Source organism: Populus nigra, chromosome 19, assembly GCF_951802175.1.
Source record: "Populus nigra chromosome 19, ddPopNigr1.1, whole genome shotgun sequence".
NCBI classification, from domain to species: domain Eukaryota; kingdom Viridiplantae; phylum Streptophyta; class Magnoliopsida; order Malpighiales; family Salicaceae; genus Populus; species Populus nigra.
Window position 1 is genome coordinate 11,211,920 of NC_084870.1, and position 25,006 is coordinate 11,236,925.

The following is a 25,006-nucleotide window of genomic DNA, read 5'->3' on the forward strand; positions in this document are numbered from 1 at the left end:
CCCACAAGTTTAGAAAAAGGTTGGAATTTTTTGAGAAGCGGTTTCAATAGAGCTCGATCTTTCGATAAAATGGACAAATTAATTACATGAGTATTCTCATGAATCATGAACCTGTTACATATTAGTCTCATCCGAAGTTATACTTTCTATAAGAGATACGAAACCATTACAATTATTCATGTATGCTATAATTTTTTTTTTGTGATAATAATCGAGATATTATGTGTGTACTTTTCCTTCAACGGTGGATCCCAGTTTCGAGAATGATTAAAAAGAGTAAAAAGGACCTGATTTGATATGTTTAAGGGACATGTTTAATCATTAATCCTATTATATCTTGACTGCTCAACTTCTATGAATGTACCATCGCACTTCATTGCTGGCCTGCTGCTTAGTAATTTGGCTTATAAATGCTCACAGAGACACCAGTTCATCTTAGACAAGTCCATTACTGTGAGAAATGGACCAAGGCAAGGTAGTTGTTCATTACAGATGACGGGGATCGTGGGAAATTGCATTCTCATGGTCAGAACTCGAACAATAGTACATGCATTTACTATACCGTACTGAAACTAACTAGAAATTTATTTGATGTTGGAAGAGAAAAATATGTAGAGTCCAAATTGGACAGACAAGGCTCCTTCCAGGAACTCACTCGGAACGTGGGGTGGGACATTGGGGACAAAATCCTGAAGAAACATGTAGTAGCCAACTGTAAACTTGTGCCCATAGATTTAAATCTCCAACTCATTTTTTCTGAGGATTGATTTGAAAGACATGACAATTTTTATTGTTCAACCGTATCTGGGTACATGTGAATTTTGTCTCCATCATAACAAATAATGGGTTATGTTACAATCACTTAGGATATATGGGTATACGAAGTTTTTTTTAAAAAAACTTCAAATACGATGAGAGATTTTAATTTTGGTTGGTCCATTTGTTTTTTTTTTTAACTAACAACGCAAAGGGACAAGGGGCCCTAAATAACTAAAGCCAGGTAGAGCATGAAGCATGAAGAGGCACAGAGGTGCTGCTGTTTTTGTGTAGGGCTCATTTTGGGCATGGGTGCTCGATTTTGTAGATCTAAATAAAGCTTCACAGACTAGTAAACTGTAGATGCCAGCAGGTACGTGAGACAGATGCATGGATTTATTACCAGGAAATACATACTTTCAGGTGAGAAGTACACACTAAAATTGTGAAACTTCAATATTTTTTCAATCTCTCTCCCAAATGGGGTAATTGCGTTAACATAAACTTTAGGGCTTGAGACAAAAAAAACTTTCCCGAATTATATATATTAAAGCACTTTTAAGTCCAGACAAATAAGACCCATTAAGGAAAAAGAAAGAGAGAGATGTAAGAACATATTGGTATCAAACAACATCAAAGCAATAATGGGGCTAGATATTTTGTTATGAGGAGGAAATTCTAGATGTGGATTTTGTGCAACAGAAGATATTCTCTTGGGGCCTTAAAGGAATTGGAGAAAGCAGTTGTGTGTACAATTGTGTTTGTCAGGGCTTCTTTTGTGGCTGAAAGAAAAAAGAAGGCGAATTAACACTGCATTAAAAGAACAGGAGAGAGGACCAGCTAACCATAGGCAGCCCTTGCTCCTCTCTAGTGGTCCAACTATGATCATATAACCACTTTATATTCAAGATAACACAGAGACGGGTTCAAGTGGGTTGATGATAGATTGATAATTTTGCAGCCTAGCTAGCTAGCCATGCCCCTAAAATTGTCTCCTATAGTTGTGTATGAAAGCTGCAATCCATGCAATGGTTAGTTTTTTCCTTTTCCGAACACAGAGACGGAGAAAGAGTTTCATGCAAGTCATGGGTTCATTATTATTGTCATAATTATCATTATTAATTTCCTTTTTTCCAAGACCCACAAAAAGTATGATAGCTTTAACTGTTTCTTTTAGGTGGGAAAAATGTAAGGCTTATAGTTCAGCTGACCTTCGTGATATATGTCTTCTGGGGTTATACACCGGACCATCCATGTACATGCCCTATCGTTTTCCCTAGCAACCTCCCTTCAATTGTAGGATTATTGGCCCCATCATCTCCAATGGATCGCCCAAGCAATTCTGCAGATCAATATCTACATATTAATTATAATTGCTAATTATTTCCTCGTTGCTTAATTTCCTTTGTATAAAGCACAGGGCTTGAAGGTGACAACTGAGCGTAAGAACTTGGCTTTTCTATTGAAGAAGCCGCTAAATATATATATATAGTAGTTTAGACGAATAATAAAACTCAAGGGCTCGGAGCAAGAGGGTGATGGACCACATGCATCTTAGGAGGATAAGATAAGAGTGATGATATTGGAGTCTTAAGCGATCATTCATGGAGTATATATTGAAGTTCAATATTTTAATGCCAAACAATATGGAAACCTACCCTTGATCCGTGGATTTGCATTCCAATATTAAAATACTATTATCATTCCAAGAGGATAGAGCACCATATATGTTCATACACAAAAGAATCATGAAGATCAAGCAAATTAATAATTTGTTTTCAAACAATACAAGGATTAATCTACTTAAAAGAAATTACTCTTTATAAGTCAAGATTCATAAATATAAATAAATGAATTCTTTTTCTAAATACATCAATTTAGACACGGACAAAAAACATAATTTTAGTACAAAAACTAACGGGAGGATATCTGAATTTATTTAAAATATTGAACTCCACATGCAGCATCGTCTCTGCTATATTCTCCTATCAATATTAAAAAAAAATTGGTTGATGATTATCATGGGTTATTTGACCTCAACATCGACATTTTTAGCTAATGATTGTTACTACCTTCTCTTTTTGAGAAATTAAGACTTCGAAGTCTTTTGCCACTTGTTGAAACTAAAACAGAAAACCCTGACCAACCTGAAGCTCCACATGACGAAGTATCTGTTGAAACAGAAGCCATATCGAAGTCCAATGATCCAACATAAGAGACAAGTTCGTTCTGGAAGTGACCTTAGTTGCAACATATATATAGTTTCGTTTATTTAGGATTAAAGTTGCATAATAAACTATTTGTTCACATGGACAACAACAAAAATATAAAATAAATTTAATGCTTGAATCATTTTAAAGTAATTTTTTTGTTGTTAATAAAAATACATCATCTTTATCTCAATTATTTTTTTCTTTTATGTTTTAAAGCTAGCTATTTCTTGTCTTTTTAGTATTGTTATTCGGAATGTTTTTTAATTGAAAATATATTGAATTATTTATTTATTTTTGATATTGTCACTTTAAAATCTTTCAAGAACATAAAAAAACATTAATATAATATATTTTCAAGTAAAAAATCACTAGATTATAATATTTAACATTTAGTATTATGATACGTCATATTAGAACTATCTAAAACTATAAAAAAACAATTAATTTTAGATAAAAAGATATCTAAAAGTCATATTTATTTTTTTATTTTAAAAACACTTTTGAAAAAAATTAAAAAAATAATATTTTTTTACTTCAAATTAATATTTTACTGGTGTTTTTAGATCTCCGTAATGTATTAATATAAAAAATAATTTTAAAAAAAAATAATAAAAATTTTTAATATTTTTTTTTTAAAAAAAACTTTAAAAAACGAAACACTTCTTAAACAGTCAATAACGTTTCCTTGCCATTCCATTTTCTCACAAAAGTCGCTACATTTCCCCCACAATTCAAGGAAACCATGGGGTAGTATTTCGTATGAAACACATTATTAGCTACTCAGCAATTTGTATAGGTGACATTTTCACTAGGGTGATTCAGTAATGTGTCAGACTTGACTTTATGGGCCTAATAATGTATGATGATTAACTGAAATCATGCCGTTTTTGACTAAGAAAAGTGAAAAGAAATCAAGTACCTCCACTAATTAATGCACGGGTAATTATATTAAGCATCGAACAAACCACTATTAACCGTGGTGATTAAATGCAATGATTGCTTACGATAGAACTGATAGTACTAAAGATTCAAGGTTGCAACCATGCCAAAGCAAAAGCTCCACCTACTACTGGAGTAATTTTTTCATGGGCTCCAACTTAATTAGTTTTTATTGAATTTTATCTAAGAAGACACCCAAACAGGTAAAACTTGAAGATTTTCACTTGAAAAGTTTAGATTTTTACCTTGAAAAATAAATAAAATTGAAGTTACTAGTATATAATATAATAAAATAAAAAACTTGATCATTACATTAACTAACTGGAATAGTGATGCACTCCTGACTGGAATTTGTCAGATGGTTGGAACTGGATAGTCTCCAAAGTATTTTTTAGAATTCTAAACAAGATTTATTAACCATGATAGCAAATTATTTTCAAGGACAAGTCTGCTTAGTGGAGTGTGCCTTCAAACTCAAACCCCATAACAGTAAACTGATGGTCCGTAAATGCTGATGTACCCCCAATTCTCTGACAAAATTATATATGGTGTTGGGAGTGTGCTAATGGATGCACTTTTCTAAAGCCATACATGTACTTGATTTGATTTGACTGAGTGTCATGCTTTGCCCCTGTGTGTTTCCAGCCATGCACATGAGATCTGAAGTAGCAGAGATGGAGAAATTAAGAGAGAGATTTGTAAGTTAAAAAGGTAAATCACCCTTTGCATTAATCCATAAACCTTCTCTCACAGTGGTGTTAACAACTACATCTGCGAGGAAAACCAGAGTTTATACAGATCAAACCCATGCATTTTTTCATGGGATCTAAGTTAGTAATTAGAGACACAAAAACCCAGCTGGGTTTAAAAGAGAAAATACATGGAAACAAAAAACAATATCACGAATCACAATGGAGAAGACGTTAAAAAAAGAGAAACTATAGGGCAGCTTCGTCTTAAGCCATCTACTCCAAGCAAACATGCACCACCATCACACTACTGATCATCTTTTCACCTGAGCATTGATGTTAGAGATCGAAAAACCACTTCTTCACAAGGGATAGTAAGGCCCATATCATGATCAAAACCAAATTCCTCTTCTGCTCGTTGAAGCAAGAATTGAAACTCAGGGTGGCTCAAGAATGAGATTGGAACAATGTATCTACTCCTGTTTTCACCAACATACACAGCAAAGTGACCTTTTGGTACGTCAAGTGGGAGGCCATCATCATCATAGCCGTGTTTCTTGCCCAAGCTTGAGCATCTCTTGAGAATCTGCTTAAGGACGGCTGTTTGAGGTAGTTTCTGTGATTTTCTAATGGCCATTTGGAGTTTGAGATGAGTGGTGAGAAAGGGTGAATGGTAAAGAGAGATAAGAGTTGGAAGTAAAAGGTGATGGTGGTGATGGGAGGATTGGAGGGTGATGGTGGTATTTATGAAGAAGGTAAGGGGGAGAGAGAAGAAGAGGTAGTGTGAGATAGATAGGGAGAGAGGGGTCATGTGGAGTGTAGGGGCAAAGGACATACCACGGGTATTTTGGGGTCTGTGCTGACGAGGCAAGGACATGGTGGGAGCCAAGCCTATTGGGTTTGCACTTCAATGTTGGCCCTCCTAAGGACACTATGGACCCCCTCTCGCTCTCAGCTTTAATTTTCAACTTGCTTTTTTCAAAAAAATAATAAAAAAATGCCTTGCATTTACATAGCTGATGTTTAATGCCTGTTTGCTCCTTGTGTTCTCTCCTTTTCATGTTGTTTTTCGGTGCGTGTTCTATCAATGGTTCGAGTGTGAAGCTCCATCCTTCATGCCACGCTGCTAGCTACCCCCCCTCCCCTTTCAGCTCATCACCTTCACTTTGCAATGGATTGCCATCTTTTACACTCTTTCAAGTTCACAAAAACCCAGATCATTTTTGCCTCGTAGTTTTCATTTCCATCTCTGGTGAGAACTCAAATATATTATCTTTGAAAGATCTCCAACTTCTCAACTAATTTGTCCACAATACCTTGGTCTTATGTCTTCGGTTCCCTTGAGACAAGATAACAGGGCCACTCAACTTTTCAATCTCTACCCACAACAGTCTTCAATCTTCACTGCATATAACACATCTCTGTGTTTATTTGAACTTCATTTTTCTACTTTGTTTACTAATCCCCCCCTCATATACCTGAAATCACGGACCCATAATAAGTGTACTGGAGAGTACAAGCCTGTGAATGCTTTGGTTCCTTGTGGCTGTAGGGCTTGTGATTCTGTGGACCGAGTGACAGATAAAACAACAGTTCTTACACAGTACGTACGTCCAAATATTCGCAAACCCATGTGCGACTGCTAGCTTTGTAGGTGTTTGACCTCAACACCTTCACCTTCACATTGTACCACCTACTTAGAATATCCCGAGCTTAAGCCGTAAAATCTAAAATGTCCTCCTTGTTCGTGGATAATCTAATTTATTCATGACCTACAAACATCAATACGTGAAGCACTTGAACAATCTCATGTCTTCGACACCTAAAGCTGATATTTTTTTTTTTGTTATAGAACAATACCTCAAGCTTTCGAATAGTCATACATGTCTTCATAGCTTAGATTTTGATGAGTGTATTTTCGACTCATCCATGAAAATGTGTTAACCTAACCAAATATAGATTTGAAAAATATTAAATTTAATATATTTAAATTCAGTTATGAATTGAGTCCGAATCATCATAATATAATAAAATACTAAATTAACTCAATATAATTCAACTTAGCCATGAACTAATTCCAAGTCACTATAGACCTGATAAAATACCAGATCCAACATATTTTGGTTCAACCATAAACTTAGTTCAAGGCACTATAAGTTTGGTGAGTTGCCAAACTTGATATAAATAGGTTCAGCCACGAACCAAGCCCAAAGACATCATAGGTTTGATGAGCTACTAAACTCATTTCCTCTATGTTTGGCTACATGTTAGACTTAATTAGCTTTAGAGATCCATGTTAGGACCATAGGGTTCTATCTTAAAATTATATATTGACATGATCTTTTCATGTTAGAAACGATCATCTACTTACATCTTTAGGTGTATAAAAAATAAAAATAAAAACAATTATCTCCCTACTCCTGTAAGTCTATAAAAGGTCTCTCAAAAGTCTAAAATATTTCAATCTTATTTATGATGTGTAAGAGATTTTTATTTCTAATAAATGTCATCTAGAAAAAAATAACTCTCCAACCCCTACACTTCATCAAAACAACAAAGTTCAAGGAATATAAATACCCTCTAAATTACCTGACAGAAGATTCACTTTTTTCTACTCTCTAAACTTACACATCTTAGTTCTTAGAGTATTACTTATACAAAAACAAAAACAAATACTCTTATTCTTAAAATTTATTTCATCCATTACTATTTTCACATTTCCACTTAAAATTATTAGCTTTATCATTAAAAAATCTTTTACCATCAATTTCACAATTTTTAGGCCAAACTTCATGGGCCAAGGAGAAGGAAGTATTAATATAAATATTTGATTAACCACTGTACTATTCAAGTATCAAATAATCTCATTTTGGAGTATATTGTATTTTGGGATATCATTAGATTTCATCCTAAAATAAGGGACCATAGTTACGATAGGCAACTGTTTTATAAAATTCTCAGAACATATATAAAATATATCAACCTGATTATTCCGGTGTGTTCAATCTAATCATTAAATCTAATATCCATATATGAGAAAGCTATATTAGCTAACCTTTCATGGATAATGTCAGGATAACTGGCTTCTCTGAATTCTATGTACTTGCAATAAACGGATTTTGACAAGCATGAAACAGCAGCGAAACTAATAGTTGAACTGTTGTTTGATCATTTGTGTTAGATGCTAATGTAGCAGGGCATAAGCTTTTGTTTCTAAACAGCCAACATGCATACTTAAGCCTGTCTTCCACAATAATCACGATTTTCACTAGGGGATGGAGAAGCCGGGCTCTAAATGACCAAATAATAATGGAAGTAATTGTGCTTTTTTTCGTTAAATTTGCAAACCTATCTATCAGATTATCCAGAAGAGTAATGCTTCTAGTGAACAAAAAAGGTTTAATTTCTCAACACTAGAAGGCTTCCTATGTGGTCCAGCTCAAACCAAAATCACCAAAATAGGAGATATAAATCTACTTCAAATGTGTACCAATGGTTTCTTCTTATCCTGGCCCCGTTTCAGAAAAGTTATATCTCCATGTTCTAAGGCTCAGAAAGCGATCTGCAAAAACTAAATTTAATGCCTGATACAGCAATGTCCAGCATCCCGTCATTCTCCTTTTGTTTTCTCAACCTCCCAAATGTCCATGACATTGTCTTAACTCTCAGTTCACCTATCAAAACTTTATCCACTGATCAGTTTGTTCAAATCCATACTAGGGCCATCCAAGCTTCCAAAAGTTCAAATGACGTCAAATGTAATGATTAATAGCATATTTAGCACTGCCCAGGAGAGATGTGAAGATCTAGCCAGATTGAAAAAATTTCTTTTAAATGGGCCACTGATACAGAGCAAACATACCCACATACAAATAATAGGTGTACACAGTACATGCATACTATGTACGTGACACATGCTGTGCAAATATAACATACAACTGTGAGATGAAAAATTGTTTTACATCTAAAACTACTTAAGAGATGGGGAAAAATTACCCTCAGGTCGCCCTCTTTGAGAGAAGCTCTCCCATGTTCTGTGAATGAGATTGATTGAGAGAACGGACAATGAAAATAGGAGACTGCAAAGGCCCACCATTCTCACTGAAATGCGGTGCCCCGCTAAACCAAGAGACTGAGGTATTTTCTTTACGGTTGATAATGACCTTGCCTTTTTTGGAGGACATGAAGGCCATGTTACCGTGGCCCCCAAACTCTCCTGTAAAGACAACATGGTAAGGTCTTTTATCATCATTTCAACTACTGCAAACGGCTAGTTTACCAAGCAGACTATGTCTCAACTGTAACTACCTTGTGCCCACTCGGGATCTTTTATGAACAAACCCAAATTTCATAAATTTATTTATTAGTTACATTAGTTTTCTCTAATAGCTATTGCCAGAAATTTGGCAAGACCTGCAATCACGATAATAAAAGAAATAACAATATGAGATGGGATTGTTCATCTCCACATCCACATGTTATTGGCATCTGATAGCAAGAAAAATAAGAATCAAATAACATTACAGAGTTTATGCCATCAGGATGTGAAAATGGGAAAACAATCAACCCTGATATGATGGATTGAAAGGAAATGCTTAAAATGAAATGTCCAGAAAATGCAATTATAAACTTCAATGATCATGTCAAGGTGCATGCTCAACAATGGTTCTGCAGTATAAATTTATCTAAAATAATGAATCTGGTTCATAAAAACAGCAGTCGAAAAATGTTATGTTGTTGTCTTTGTCCATGTTCTATACAGTCAGGAAACTGATGGTGATACCATGGCAATGTAAACAAGCAAAACTAATTGCAGTCACATGGGTTGTAAGGAAAGTAGTCAGAAACAAAGGGCCCAAGAACGCAGGCTGGCAAAACCAACAAAGATTATCACTCAGATATTGATTGTTGAAAGCTAAGGACTTCAAATATGACATAACCAACTAAAAAGACAATTGAGCAAGCATTAATATTTAGATTAGGCCCTTGATTACACGAAGCCTAGATAGAAATGGACTTATATGAAATTTAGGAGAGGAGAATATTATTTCGCTGGGTCCGCTTCAAGAGAATTGAAAACAATCGCAAGAATTAAGGATAGGGTTGTACCTGGTATGCTAAGCCAAGATGAAATTAACGATGGAATTGAAATCTCCATGAAAAGATATGTAGAACCCATCCAAAAGCCAGAACGGGTGCCCATTTTCATTTATCATGCATAATAAAGCATCGAAAGGACAGATACAAGTACCTAAGAAGGGTCCGGAGCTTTATTAACACATATCATACAATTCATTTGAGAAGAGTTCCAACACAAAAACATTCACTCTGAGAAAATTTGATAATCATTGAAGTTTCACAGCCACATTCAGCTAAGTACCTTATTGTTGACAGGTAGATGTATTCAGAAATGAAACATCCAAAAGACCTGTGTACTACAAACACAAATCAAACATATGGAGTGCTGCTTAAAAGTACATCCAGCTGATAATTTCATAACAAAGTAGCAGCAAAACCAGCAATAACTTAACCAGCATGCACTTGCTAACAATGACTCAATATCTGGCAAAGTATAAGAAAAAAAGGAATTTCATTTTGTCAAAACCTGAATCCTGTGTCCATGACTAGCAACGCAGGAGCGGTGTCGTAAGGACACCTCACCTATACTAAGTCTCAGAACATACATATCATAAAATAAATTATATAAAAATTCACAACATTTCGTAAACTTCCAAAATATTTCATCATAAGAATAAATCAAAACAAGAGTTGGTAATACTTATTACATTAAATAAAATCCAAATGTTAAATAAAACAGTGTAATAGTAAAGCGTCTAAGACATCGAATTAAAACAACTAAAAGGAAAGCCTCCCAGAACAAGGCATACCGACCAAAACTAAAAAAGTAGGAACACTCAACAAAGTCTACCTGCTAACAGAAACTGAAAACCTAAAATAAGATTAAAAATAAGGGGCGAGTTTAACTAACTCAGTAAGGGAATAACATTTAACATACATCTTAGATACTAATAGTTTGCAAGTTGATATATCTTGATATAAATCTACATACTAAGCATATTAACGTAAGACAATGAAATACATGTCAGAGATCAGATGACACCCGAAGATGATCACTATAGGAGGATCTCGCTACAGGTTGGTGCCTCTCTCACCAGCTTGGTATACATACCATGTGCTCATAGACTAACTACTTTTCATTAGCATGAAGTTACTGACAAATATACCGATACCAGGACATAATAGATACTCGCATAATTATTAAAGCAATGTATATCATATCATATTAAATAGAATTTAGTTCAATATAATGCAAGTGTAAATTCAAGAATGGATGACTACTCAAAAAATAAAACAACATAAATAAATATTTAAGAAATTAACTAGTTGTACACATAATATAATTAACATATATATTTATTTATATCACATGCATATTAAAGATTATTCCACTCACTTGAAAAATAAAAGCAAAAGACAAATGAAGACTACTTAAGATCGCTAACGAATATGGAAGACACTAAAAAACGACTTGAAGTAAAATAACATAAAAGATTAAAACTCTAAACTTAAAGACCAACACGCAATTATAAAACCGAATTGATTCACTTGATCGAACCTAAGAGACCCGATAAAACTCTACTACTGGGTCAATCGGTTGACCAAAATATCCAACCGGTCAACCTCCATCATAAGCCAGCCAGTCGACCGGTTTAGACCTATCAATCGACCAGCAACAACCAATCAACCGGTCGATCAGTTCAACCCAACCGGTCGACCGGTTGATCGGGATTTCTAGAATTCCGATCTACTAGTCTTCAAATCTACATATCCCCATATAAAAAACATTCTGTTCTTTAAAAAAACCATGATCCAGACAGAATATCAAACTGATTTTGAGTAGGACTAAAACCCTAAACATTAATTATTAACTCTTAGATCATTCAATCATCAAATCATAATAAAAACCCTAACTCTTCTTAAAACTTTCCACAATCAATCCCTAATCAAGAATAACAATAAGAAGGGAGATACTTGTTTTTCAACCCTTCTTGAAACCAAAACCTTAAGTTCAAAACTGATTTCTTGGTGTATGTGGGTGCATGTCACGGCAAAGAGGAAAATAAAAAAGGAGGGGAAAAGAAAATTCTCTTGCAACATTTTCTTTAAATACCTAATTTAATTGGGTTGGGTTTGGGCTAAACCTTGAGCTTAGATTGAGCTAAGAATATGGGTCTTACATTGACATTGGTAGGAGATAATCTAAAAATTGTTCCACCAGCAAAATACCTAATTCTTTTCTGTATAATAACTCAAGGATGATGAAAAAAACATGATTGCATATCTTATTACAGCTCGCAGGTCACTTTCCAATATGGTGATATGGGCTTACATGTTAAATCATAAATTCTAACCCTCTGCAGGTTCTGCAGTCATCATAACTACACAAGTCATGAATTGAGAAGGCAACTCTAAAAAATCCTGCTTGTGCTAACAAATCTAAAAAACCAGAGAACTTTCATGCCTGTTTGGAGTTCCTGCTTGCTACTCAGAACAAATCAGCATTAGTCAATGAGTCAACATCCACATATCAAACGCAGTGCACTAACTTAGACAACATATATCTGGAGTAAATTTAATTTTTATTGAAATTTAATCAAATGATACAGCATGTTGTTTATTGATACAGAGCTACATTCTCATATATAAACATAAAGAGGTAGAAATGGAAAAAAAGTACAAAGAGAGGGGGTATAAAACTACCCTCTTCTGAGAAAATAAATATCATTGCTACATGCCTATGTCATCATTTGCTTCAGCCTAAACCAATACGAAGTAGAAATCTCAAAACTCTTCATAAGTGCATTCACTGGTTGGAGGGAGATTTCAAATGTTGATCCTGCCCATTTATCAAGCTTATTTGCCGTCGAAGTTTTGCTATATGAGCCTGCACCTAACAAATCAAATCTAAACTTTCAATAATAGCCCGTAACACTTCCCTATACCAAACAGTTTGCTCATGTGACTCATCAAGTTTTAGTGAAATTAGGAAGCATGCAGCTAATGCAAAAAAAAAAAAAAAAGACTCAACAACTCTTTTATGTTTCATCATAAAACGCATCCATCAACGATGCAAAAAAGTTGGGATTCAAACCACAATCAATTCCAATTTATTGTTGAATTCAATGTAAGATAAACAAAAAAAAAAAAAGGAGAATAGTTCAGCACAATTGAATAAGAAATTTTAGGGTGATAAAGCAATATATGGGAAGAAATATTCACTATATGTTAGCTTCAAGGGACTAGTTTCTAGTTCATAGAAAAAAAAGTTATTCACTAGCCCTGTGAAAATTTTCTGAGTGGGAAACTACAGATTTATCAATACATAAAACTTTTGTTCACTAACTACTTAAGAAATCAGGAATTTGTGTGAACTTTTAAGATAAACAGATATCCAAATCATGCTTTCTTGCCCAGTAATACCCTGCTCCAAAATCAAATTCTGCGCAGCCCATCTAGAAGTCTTTCTGTAAAACAGAGCTCCATGAGGTATTGATCTACCAATTTAATGTATTTATTGTGTAGTAGAGAGCCATTTTGCAGGAAATAGTGCCCTCCTATTGTCTTCTTTCATCCCTGCTGTCCCAGAGGCCAGTTTATTAATAGTTCAAATCCTTCTAACTAGCTAACCCATTAAGATGACATATATCTTACTCCAAGCCAATGTTGAACAAGCATTAAGAAGGTGATATTTAACAAATATTACCACCAACACACATTATTTTGAGTCATCAATAACAGGCCTAAAAGTTGGTTCATGTACTCCTGTTTGCATTCTCGTATTCTTCCTTCCTGATAAAATTTCTTCTATAAGAGAAAAAATAGAGAGAAAAAGAAAGAAATTCTTTCTGACCTGCTGACGAGCTGCAGCAAGCTGCAGCAGCTTATCTGCTTCAGAGAATTTCATAAACCACTGGGCTAGAGGATTATCTTTAGTGTCTCCTCTCTTCCTTTTACTTGTATCTTCAACCAGCACTGTAAGGAAACAAGAAGTTAATTTATCAATCCAAAGGAAGGCGAAGAGCACTAATGGCAGTAGACAGCTAAGATACATACTAGGAGGAGGCAAAGTAAAACCAGCAGGTAATCTGGGTAGATTGACAGCTGGATGACTCTGTACACGAGCTAAGAAACCCTCTGAAGGCTCCGGGAATACGATCTCATCATATGATTCTACAACAACGGGCTTCTTAATTGACACGGTGCCAGGTTCATCTTCTGGGTACAACTTCAAATGATGATATCTGTGAATAACTTAAGCCTTCAACAAACCAATTCTGAAGTTCGACCACTTTTAAGCTTTTCATTATATAAGGGAATGCAATATGATGTTGGTCCTAACTGAATGGAATTCATTCAACTGAATCACCGCATATTTCAAATATTAGCAAATGAAAAGATCTGCAGTCATCACAGTCTCATTAAACTGGAAATGAACTCACGTTAGATGTTCAGTCAACTAATTGATTATTCCCAAACAAGTGATTAGATAAAGGGCCATATGTTTTAAGCTATATGCCACTAATACCTTGCTGCTGATGAATCGACCATGTCCAAGGAGCGGAGCATATATATTACTATGATGCAAAGGGAGGAGAAGAGTATGAAACTGAGTAGCATTTTGCTTCACATTATATATGGTTCTATCCTACCTTTCAATAATTTTACAGCAGTTCATGTTTGCCATGTACTCCAATAACACACAGAATGTCTTGCTACAAAATTAATAGGCCAAATCCATAGGTTCTAAAAACATTTTATACTGAAATGTGAATGACATAATAGACAAAGGAACTCACAGGTTCAAAGGCTTATCACACACATCACTGTGAAAATACAGTGTAATGGCAATCTCAAATTCACCCCAGCCTGCTTCTGATAACTCAAAAGGAGGTGCCTCAATGACTCTTGTAGGATTATTGAAACTAGAATGAAGCTGAAAAACAGCTCGCTTTATCACTACACCAAGATCCTCGTTAGTGGCCCCACGTACATATATAGTCCACTTATGAGATTGATACCTGATTGAAAAAATATTGATATCATTGATTCAAGCACACAACGAACAAAAGAATGGGCAGTAACTTGAAGATTAATTAACAATTTACTTACTCGTTAGACTTTTTTCCAAGCCAGAATGCTATGTTGCCATAAACTATTGGAATGCTGATTTCGACATCTTTGAGCTTCTTGTTCAAAATCTGTGCCGATTCCTAAAAGCAAATAAAACAAAGAAAGTAATGCAACTAACGAGCAATGCCTCATGAATCCTAGTTTCTTATTACAAGTATTAGGCAACAATTCTAGTATGAATCGAAATCAAATACTATTAACTTAAACTACCCAAAGTTCATGAACATATAACACTCAGTTGACATAAAACAACAGGTTTACGGCTGAGATTGAAAAGAACGACCTTTGGTTTCTGTGTAACATCACTTCATGAATTCAATGAGATGCAAACATTCAGTTCACATCTGCAATAAAATTTTAAACTACCAAATCCTATCCACAACACCAATGAACCAATCATTAGAAAAGCAGAGCTTTTTAAAGGAGTTTCAATAGACAGTTTTCATAACAAGTTTTAGCTTTCTGGGCATAATTATTTCAGTAAATCCAGTAATTATAATATCCAAATCAAAATTAAAAAAAAAGAATTCACATTCAATCATTACAAAAACCCCATAAACCCTAGTTAAGCAATAAAAAAGTCTTTCGATAGGGTTACTAAAAAACCGCATCAAGAAACAGTTTTGAGCATCTAGGCTACATTATCTTACTGATTTAAAGACGCGTAGTTGTCAAATTGAAAAAAAAATCATAAAAAAGTTAGTACCTTCTTTTCAGTGTTCTCTTCAGGTTTGCTCATTTTGGTTCTCTATGATTCGGGTGCGGGTCGTCTTATATCAACAGGATAATAATCTTATCCGTTCTATTTTGATGAAGATGAGCTGTTTGTCATACCCTTTTAACAACACCTTCTTGTGAGATAAACATCGGAGTTGTTGATTCCACAAAAATAGGGTTTGTTTTCTGCTAAATTACAGTACCGTCGGGTTGAAGAAGTAAATTGCCCACTGTTGATTCTAATAATACATCACACTTAGCCAATCAGAGGGAGAGGTGTCATTATTGGGCCACAGTTACTAATATGGCTTTTTTCTTAGGTGAAGTCGGTGGCCCGCCCGACCAGAACTGGTTGAATTTTGTATTAAACTTTAAAAAAAAATTAATTTTTTTTAAAATAGTTTTAATATACTAATATTAAAAATAATTTTTTAAAAATAAAAAAAAATATTATTTTAACGTATTTTAAAATGAAAAATATTTTAAAAAATAATTGTTACTACACTGACAAACACGCTTTAAACTAGATGAAATTTATTCTTTTTAAAACAAAATTATTTTTATTTTTTTAAAAATCTTAAAATAATATTATTTTACATTACATTAAATTAATTAATTAAATTCTAAACTCGAGTTTTGAGCTAGTTCATGTACTCACCATTATGTTATAACAATTGATAAATTAAAAATATAATTTATTCCAATTATGTATAAATTTAATGGAAAATAAGAATAAGCACTGGTCTCTTCGGCTGTTCAAGGATATTTCCTCTAAGAAGAGAGATTTATATAAAAAAATATTTTACATTTTTAATTAATATTGAGAATTTAGGGTTTCGGTGGCCACAAAATCAAATTCAAAAGGGATCAAAATGTGAGTATCATTTAGAAGTGGTATGATCTTAGCAAACCAAATGGATTTGTAGCTCTCATTTCACCAGCGTCCATGCTTTGTTCAACTCTCCAGACCCTACAAAGCGAATCAACTACACATCCCTGTTTCTCTCCCGCCTCCCAGTCTAAATCCTGCCATGTTGAAAACTTGCAAAGCCTTCTCTATAGAACCACACTTAACATGCATTTCAATCAACGAACTACGCAAAAGCACATCTTTCTCCTCATGATAAACTTTACGAGTCATCTGTGCAGGTCTCCGCTTGCTTCCTTCCCCCTCCTGCACATGCCTTCAGACCGCTTGTTAGTTAATACAAAATTGTTAACTAGGCCCTCATCCAACAATTCAAGTTTTTGGGTTCAAATGATTTTTTGATATTGATATCTAAACGGTTATGAATTTAAATTTTACCACTTTCATTTTATGCAAGTTTCAGTCATGTTTTAGTTTGGATATTTTTATGTCTCCGTTAACATTTTTGCATAGAAATTAATCGAAGAACTGCTCACAAAACAATTGACTATTGTTAACGAATTTGGCCTGAGCTGTGTAAGAATTGCTTTACTTTCAGTTGATGATTATGGTCTTTCAGTTGACATGTTTCGAGGGGGCATGCAATTCAATTGACTATGAAGGAAAACCTGATCTTGCCTGTTAAGAAAGAAACTGTTTCTTTTCTGTAATGTATCTTACATGCATGAGGATATTTTTTCAATCCTTCTCATAAAGCTTTTCAGCTAAAAAAGAGAGAAAATTATTTACATTGAATTGCATTTCCTACAAGGCAAAACTCTGTTCACTCTTCAGTGAATGACTTCAAGAATTCTCTCATGATCTGCTCAAGCTTGAAGCGACATGGATGAAAGTATCTTCTCTACAAGGAATTGTCAAACCACCCATTGGATGATCAAAGCCAAACTCTTCTTCAGCTTTACTTAGCAAATCTTGAAATATAGGCTGGTTCAGATAGGATACTGGAACCACAAATCGCTTCTTTTCGGTCTCCCCAACGTATACTGCCACGAAACCTTTTGGCACATCAAAAGATTTTGAAGATCGGCGGAAAATTTGCTTGGCAAGGCTTCCAGTTAAACGAATTGCCATGGTCTACTTGTTGATTTTGGTGTGTAGAAGAAAATGAGGAAGCACCTGAGAGGTTTGTTGTTCAAGGAAAAGATCTCAGTAGAGAATGTGAAGGTCTGAGTTGAGTTGGTCTGGTCTGATAGAAAGTATGTTTATATAGATGAAATGTTCTCTATGAAATCAAGAGTTAGTGGCCGAGAATCACATACTGGGGTTTGCTCAAGACAGAGATCATGAGTATCGCATGGTCCTGTCTTCCAACTACTCGGCAAATTTGGTGGATTGAGATAATTCGTATAAAACACAGTGTCCCCCAACTACAGAGTTAGGCCATTGGAGGACCACCTAAATATTGGAAATGAACAGTTGAACGTCAATGCTGTTGTGTGTGGTCCCGCACCATGTGATGGTAGGACCATCATATTAATTAGTAAGAGACAGCAAGGCAAGGCTGTCTCTTTGAATTAATATAGGAGCTGCCACTGCCACTGTAGATGGCAGTAGCAAAAAAACGGGAGAAAAACAAGAGAAAAGAGAAGAAGAGGCAGCAGAGCAGCCTGTGTTCTTTCTTCGATTTCCAGCTCGTTCACCGTTTGATCGGGCTTAGATTTTGACAGCAGCTTCTAGACACATTCCTCTTCATTCTGGACGGTTGGATCGAAGATTGGTGGTGTGGAAGCTGGCCGTTTTGACAGAAAACGGGGCTGTCAGTTTTGTGAGTTTTTCTCAAATAATTCTCCTTTAATCTTGTTGTAATCCGAGAATAAGTAGTTCTTGATGATATATATATGTTGTATCCCTTAGTTGAATCTGAGGAAGAACAGTTGTGAACCCATTATTTGTGATAGTGGAAGTTTTTAGGTGGACTCCGGTCCCGTGGTTTTTCCCGCATCGGGTTTTCCACGTAAAAATCTTGGTGTTAATTTGTGTGATTATTTGCATTATGTTTGATCATTGTTTGAATCTGTTTTTTACTGCACAAAGAGGGAAAAAGGATTGAGACTTGTGAATTGTGAATTGTATTCCGCTGAATTGATCCGGTTAGTTATCCCGAGTTTTCCCAACAAATGCTGATATAAATACAAAACAAAATGACCCGATGAGATTATGTACATGTTTGAGACAATTACATGTGCCTTCTGAAATTTGTCATGCTGGGATCAGGGACATGCTCGGGACAACTACTAAGGGCATGATTTTGAAAAATGAAGGAAGAAAGAAATGTGCAAGAGACACAGCCTGCTTTGACAAAGTCACCTAGCTAGCCTTTTCTCATTCCGCAGTTCACACTTGGATTCAAAGTTGATTCAAGCAGAAAAATAGTACCTGATATTCCAAAAGTCTGGCTTGAAGGACCTGAAAGGATCTAGCCTGTTCAAAATTGCAGACTATTATTTCCAAAATATTTTCTCGACAACGAAGAATTTTTCTTGACCTAACATGGATTCAAAGTTGATTGTGATTTTCTATCATGGCACATCTATTTACCGTGGCAACTGTAAACTGTAAAGGAACCAAGAAACTTGAAAATGCAGCCTTATAGCTTTGCATTTTTTGGATCGAATTTCAGTCTTGAATCGCCTTGCCTGAACGATGAGATGAAACTCTTGAGGATACAAATATGTACTTTGTCAGATGGAAAACTAACTTGATTGTTCATTAAGCTGCAAAATTAATTTCTCTGACTTATATTTCATACCACTTAAAAGTTAAGCTGAACATCTCTTCTCTCTAACAACTAGCACATTAATTTGATTGAGTTCAATGTCTAAATTTCTGAATACTGACAATGCATTCATTTCAGATTTAGTGGAGGATGAACGCTGAGAATACTAAGAACATAAATCTATAATTATCTCCAATATAAGCATAGATTATCTACTTTCATCTCCCTAGTACATCAAGAAGGAAGAAAATCCCCTGTTACTGTTAATCATTCAGAACCAAATTAATGTTTGAGTCATGAATTTAATAAGAAATGATGAGAGACACTGACTTACGAGCTCCATTTAGATTAAGCATACCATAATTTATAGCAATTCCAATGAATAAATTGCGGAGATAGTATAAAATTTCAATTTAATACCAGGAGGAAGCTAAAGGCATGTACTGTAGGGCATTCAGTATGATGATAGCACTGAAAATTTGGTAAGAAAAGCAACAGTTGCTGGTAAAATCTTTCTCATTCAGTGAAAATTTGATAGTACTTGAAAATATTTACATTTAATTGACAATTCCTGCCATACAAAATTGTTTTTCTGTGATTTGTTCTTATGATCTACTCAAGCTAGAAGTGACATCAAGGAAAGTCTCTTCGTCGCAGGGAATCGTTAAACCACCCATTGGATGATCAAAACCGAACTCCTCCTCAGCTTTACATAGCAAATCCCGAAACAAAGGCTGGTTCAAATAGGAAACTGGAACCAGAAATCTCTTCTTGTCAGCTTCCCCAACATATACCGCTATGAAACCTTTCTGTACATCCAAAGACTTGGATGAAGATTGACGGGGGATTTTCTTGGCAAGAACACTAGGAAAACGAATTGCCATTGTTTCTTCTTTGATGTATCTCTAAAGTAAAACTTAGCAGGTTCGTTGGTCGAAGGAAAAGTAATCAGTGGAGAATGTGAAAAATTGGTTGGTTGTGAGCCAAGTATGTGGACATGTATATATAGGTGAAAATGGCCTGTTCAAAATCCTCCCATATATGGAGTTAGCGGCCAAGAAACGTTGGGATGGGGTCATTATGACATTGCTCATGAAGGTATCACATGGTCCTGTCTTCCAACTAATCAACAAATACAAGGGACTTGGAAAATTCATATCCGTCATATTGGGTCTCTATGTTGGAAAACAACATATGCCCTACAACCACACAGACGAATCTATGGAGGAGAAGCTAAAGATTGTGAAGGGACGGTTTGATATCAACATTGACATAAATTTTTCTGAAGTAATGCTTGGATTAGGTACGTACATGGTCAAGACAGGGTTAATAGTTTTCTCAACGTAAATGGCTATGTGACCAGAAACATGCTGCGACATCTAATGTGGCATGTACTGAGGCAGAATCAACAAGACATCTAGATGTAGACTAGGATCTAGCCATGGATTGTGTTTGTGCAAAGACAATAATCTAGAAGGTTAGTCGATCAGCTGAAATAATGTGCCGTGTAATCCAGAGAGAACTTGTTTTCAATTGATAAAGGTAGGTTCAAAACAATATATATATATATATATATATATATATATATATATATATATCTTCTTTATGGCCAAGGTTGTTTTCGATGAAAGAATGTGTAGTTTTAGAAGGAAGAGTATTCTATATGTTAGAGCCTGCTCCATTGAATGCCAGAGCTTTTGGTTGATTTTGTCTTTCAGGATAATTCATTATTTTAAAATGCAAGACCTTCTTGAGATGTCTGACACGTCTTAAAATAAAATAAAATCAGGGTTCAACACATGCGGATGAGATTCAGGAACTTCACAAGGAGAAAGCTGTTGTTTGTAAAAGTGGATAGACTTTTTGAGGCTGGACAAGCAAGAATTTCCTCGTGATTGTATACAGTGCAAAAGAAGAATCGCAAGGAATCCCATAATTAACTTCTCTTTTTATACGATTCAAACCGAACTTGATTTTGAAGAAGGAATGAAGGGTCTTTAATTTTCAGATTGATCTTTCATACGGCTTGAAATTAAACCAGAACATTTTGAATTTTTCCTCTTTGAACAGATACATGCATGTTAATCGAAAGCCTCAGACAAGATAATTAACTGAACAGGTGTAAAAATATTCTACTAGGAACAGGGTTAGTGTAAGCCTGCAATTCAATTAGCTATTAGGAAGAAGTTTTTTCAAAAGAGTTGGGAAAGTAAGCTTGTAGGTTTTTTGAACTAGAAAAACAGAAACTAAAGAGAAAAGTTGAGTGAAATTTCCTAGTCTTTCATTTCTGTTCTACCACTTGCAGGTTACATAACTGATATATATAAAGAGAAAGCTTGGATACTAGAGACTTCTACATAAAGAAGTCAATTCATAATCTGACAGACTTCCAGCTTTTACTTGGAAACTTGTTCAAAATCATATATCCTGCAATCTCAGACCATACTCCATACATATCAGATTTCATATCAGTTCAGGTCCCAAAATATCAGTACACATACTAAACATATATACTGCAGAGTATTTAGAAAAAGTTTCATTATCGATCCTTACAAGACTAAATAGATCATCGATTATTTGAGAGAGAATTGCAGAATAAGAGAGGGAAAACAACCACTTCGGTATAAAATATATTTCTCATTTCGCAAGATTTAGTAAAAAAAATTATTTACACCCAATCGGCAATTCCTGCCATGCAAAATTGTTCCGTGTGATCAGTTAAATTATCCCTTATAATCTACTCAAGCTAGAAGTTACATCAAGGAAAGTATCTTCCGCACAGGGAATAGTCAATCCACCCATTGGATGATCAAAACCAAACTCCTCTTCAGCTTTACTTAGCAAATCTTGAAATGAAGCCTGGTTCAAATATGATACTGGAACCACAAATCGCTTCTTCTCAGTTTCCCCAACGTAAACTGCTAGGAAACCTTTTGGAACATCTGAAGACTTTGAAGCTGCTTTATTGGCGCATGAAACAGGCCGCCGGAGGCTTTGTTTAGCCAGAAAACCAAGCAAACGAATAGCCATTGTCACTTTAATGTTGATGTATCTAATTCAGCAGAAACTAATCAGCAGATTTTTTGTTGAAGGAATACGAGTAAAGAATGTGAAGACTAGTTTGGTTATGAGCCAAATATTTCGATGGTATATATAGGTCATGAAAGGGTATGCTCAAAATCCTCATGAATCTGAAGTTGATATATGGACAAGAAACAATTGGATGGGGTCTGCAATTTAGACATAGCTCATAAGATAATCACATGGTCCTGTCTTCTAACTGGTCAACAAATATAGGGGAATTCGGAAAATTCATGTCCATCATATTGGGTCTATATGTTGGAAAACATCATATGCCCTACCACCACACAGACAAGCCTATGGAGGAGAAGTTAAAGATTGTGAGGGACAGTTAGATATCAATAATGCTGATATTATAGATGTAAATCTAAGGTAACTTGGACTAGGTACATGCCCGAGACAATCAGTAGATGCTCTCAACCTACTTGATTCTGCGATTAGAGACATCCTTGCGACAACTAATTAATTCGAGGCTTGTAATCAGATGGAGGCAGAATAGATAAATTAGATGTTAGATGTTACTGTAACATATCTCCCCTAGAACATAAATTTAAAGGTTGAAAATGAACAATTGGCAATTGTCTAATGCCATTATCTATAACAGAAGCTAAACAGCATTAGCAAACATTAAAGATATAGCAATCCTTTAGACTACATATGAACTTCAAGTCCGTGTTTGTACACCTTGCATGTTATGCAGCTCACCAATGACGATAATTATCGTCATAACTTGTGTAGTGGATCATGGGATTGACCGAGTGCGACGGTGCAGCTGCCGCCCCCTGCATCCCCCCATATGGGGGTAAGAATGGTGGCCTTGGCATATACATTGGTTGTGGAGGCACCGGTTGTCTTGGTCTTCCATCCATCGATGGTCTATTGAAATGGCTTCCATTAAATGGTCTCGAGGATCCAAATTGATCCATAGGTAATTGGCTACCATAAAATGGCTGTGAGGATCCAAATCCATGCATAGCTAATTGGTTTCCATATATTGGCTTTGATGATCCAAATTCATTCATAGGTATCCTTGGAGCCTGCCACTTATTGTCAGCATGAGCTTTTGCAACCAAAGATCTAGCCCTCGGTTTGTTTCCGAATATTATTTTACCAAGCCAACACCATTTACCCTTCTTGCTGTCTCTCGCGACGTACATGTTAGGGTTATCATGCAAAAACCTGTTGGCGGGTACTGCGCCGGGAACCGAATCACTCTTCCTATAATAATTTTTATTCAAATTAGTTTTATCCTTGTCGTGGCCACCGCCACTCTCCATGGGTTCTTTTTGAAAGGAAAAAAGTTCTGCCTTTTTCCCCCACTCAGCGAACTTCTCTAGAATTACCGCAGGCTCAACACTGCCGGAAACGATCACCAAATCTTTTGCTGTGTCGATGGTGATGGAATTCACCCCTAGCAATTAGACACAATTTTTAAGAAGGAAACGCTTGCAAAAATATTATTACAAGACACACGGAAAAATCCACGAAACTGTAAGAAAAAAATAATAAAAAAAAAACCTTTGATTTTCTGCAACTTTTCCTTGGCTCTCTGCGTACATCTTGAACAGCAACTGATATGCACTTTCACGGTGAAAATCTGAAAAAAAAAGGGCCAACCAAAAGAGTAGATTTCATAAACAAATTGTTAAAGTTAAAGGGATGAATTCATAAATTAAAGCAAGGATGGACCATTTATTTTTTACATGAAAAAAAGAAGAAGAAAAAGTGACCTATATATACAAAATAGATATACAAGGAGCTAGAGAGAGGAATTACGTACAGGGACAGCCATTGGAAATTACTGTGGTGTTTTGGAAGATAAGAAGGCAGTTTCTTTTGAAGACAAAGTGATGATAACTTCAATGGAGAACTCGTTAGGTTTTATATTTATATATAGGATTAGGGTTTTGCTTGATCTTTACGTATAATTTCTAATTAATAGAGCAGTTAATTCGTTCAAAATCTAGTATCGGGTGTTCCCATAATTGAAAATTAATTAATTAGTAGAAATAAATTAAATCTTGTTAGATATCATGCACGCAAATTTATTTATTTTTCTTCTTTGAGAGAATGCATGTTGGCCTACATGCATGTATTTTGAGTATAATAAGGAAATGAAGTTCATTTAATTATTATGAAAATTAAATCCATAATTGTTTTTCACTTCAAAGAATTTTCACATTGAAAAATTTAAGGTTGATTATTTTCGGTTTGGTTCAGTTTTTATAAAAAAAAATAATCAAACCCATTTTTTTTTTTAAAACCAAAACCGGTTCAAACTGACTGGTTTCGGTTCAGCTCGGTTTTTTAGGACAAAACCGGTTCAAACCGGTTTGGCTCGGTTTTTTTCAGTTTGGCTTGGTTTTTTTCGGTTTTAGTTTGGTTTTCTCAGTTCCAAACTTATAAAACCGAAACCGAACCAAACCGGTCAGTTTTTTCAAAATTTGAATCGGTTTAATCAGTTTTTTTTTCACGATTCGGTTTTTTTGGTTATTTTTTTCTAATTTTCTCGGTTTAATCGGTTTTTTTACTTTTTTACTCACCCTGGAAAAATTCTATACTAAATGAATCTTTTTTATACCATTTCCCCCCCTGATAAATCTTTTATTTATTTTTCACCACCTTAACATGATTTTTTTTACACATGGCCGCCCAATATTTAGGGAGGAGTAAATAAGTAATTATTGTCTGAGTATTTAATGCTGAACCGATTTTTTCTCTGCAAATAGTTAAAGCACCTAGTTTATATCAATAA

General features: G+C 35.0%; 6 protein-coding genes across 8 annotated transcripts; all 6 read right to left on the reverse strand.

Annotated features, from left to right (window-relative positions):
• Positions 1-4,603: 4,603 nt before the first annotated feature.
• Positions 4,604-5,415, reverse strand: LOC133680251 (protein SMALL AUXIN UP-REGULATED RNA 12-like). The gene has a single exon (XM_062103066.1). The coding sequence runs from the start codon at positions 5,406-5,408 to the stop codon at positions 4,920-4,922; it is 489 nt and encodes a 162-aa protein (XP_061959050.1). The 5' UTR covers positions 5,409-5,415; the 3' UTR covers positions 4,604-4,919.
• A 6,826-nt stretch (positions 5,416-12,241) lies between these two features.
• Positions 12,242-15,749, reverse strand: LOC133680250 (transcription initiation factor TFIID subunit 14b-like). 3 transcript variants are annotated; one of them, XM_062103064.1, is made up of 6 exons: positions 15,516-15,749; positions 14,789-14,889; positions 14,476-14,697; positions 13,733-13,920; positions 13,530-13,651; positions 12,242-12,563 (listed from the first exon to the last, which is right to left on the reverse strand). In XM_062103064.1, exons 1-6 carry the CDS (start codon positions 15,546-15,548, stop codon positions 12,483-12,485), a joined length of 747 nt encoding a protein of 248 aa, XP_061959048.1. In that variant the 5' UTR covers positions 15,549-15,749; the 3' UTR covers positions 12,242-12,482. The 3 variants fall into 3 exon arrangements, with proteins under 3 accessions (XP_061959048.1, XP_061959047.1, XP_061959049.1); XM_062103063.1 differs by having other exon boundaries at positions 12,242-12,569; positions 15,516-15,748; XM_062103065.1 differs by lacking the exon at positions 12,242-12,563 and adding an exon at positions 12,880-13,252.
• A 1,319-nt stretch (positions 15,750-17,068) lies between these two features.
• On the reverse strand, positions 17,069-17,791 carry LOC133680252 (auxin-responsive protein SAUR21-like). The gene has a single exon (XM_062103067.1). It carries the CDS (start codon positions 17,523-17,525, stop codon positions 17,250-17,252), a length of 276 nt encoding a protein of 91 aa, XP_061959051.1. The 5' UTR covers positions 17,526-17,791; the 3' UTR covers positions 17,069-17,249.
• Positions 17,792-19,668: 1,877 nt separating this feature from the next.
• On the reverse strand, positions 19,669-20,156 carry LOC133679925 (auxin-responsive protein SAUR24-like). The gene has a single exon (XM_062102667.1). It carries the CDS (start codon positions 20,052-20,054, stop codon positions 19,776-19,778), a length of 279 nt encoding a protein of 92 aa, XP_061958651.1. The 5' UTR covers positions 20,055-20,156; the 3' UTR covers positions 19,669-19,775.
• Positions 20,157-21,787: 1,631 nt separating this feature from the next.
• On the reverse strand, positions 21,788-22,308 carry LOC133679924 (auxin-induced protein 15A-like). Its single transcript, XM_062102666.1, has one exon. The coding sequence runs from the start codon at positions 22,198-22,200 to the stop codon at positions 21,901-21,903; it is 300 nt and encodes a 99-aa protein (XP_061958650.1). The 5' UTR covers positions 22,201-22,308; the 3' UTR covers positions 21,788-21,900.
• Positions 22,309-22,952: 644 nt separating this feature from the next.
• Positions 22,953-24,043, reverse strand: LOC133680202 (uncharacterized). The gene is made up of 3 exons (XM_062103010.1): positions 24,032-24,043; positions 23,770-23,848; positions 22,953-23,662 (listed from the first exon to the last, which is right to left on the reverse strand). The coding sequence occupies exons 1-3, from the start codon at positions 24,041-24,043 to the stop codon at positions 22,953-22,955; spliced, it is 801 nt and encodes a 266-aa protein (XP_061958994.1).
• Positions 24,044-25,006: the final 963 nt, after the last annotated feature.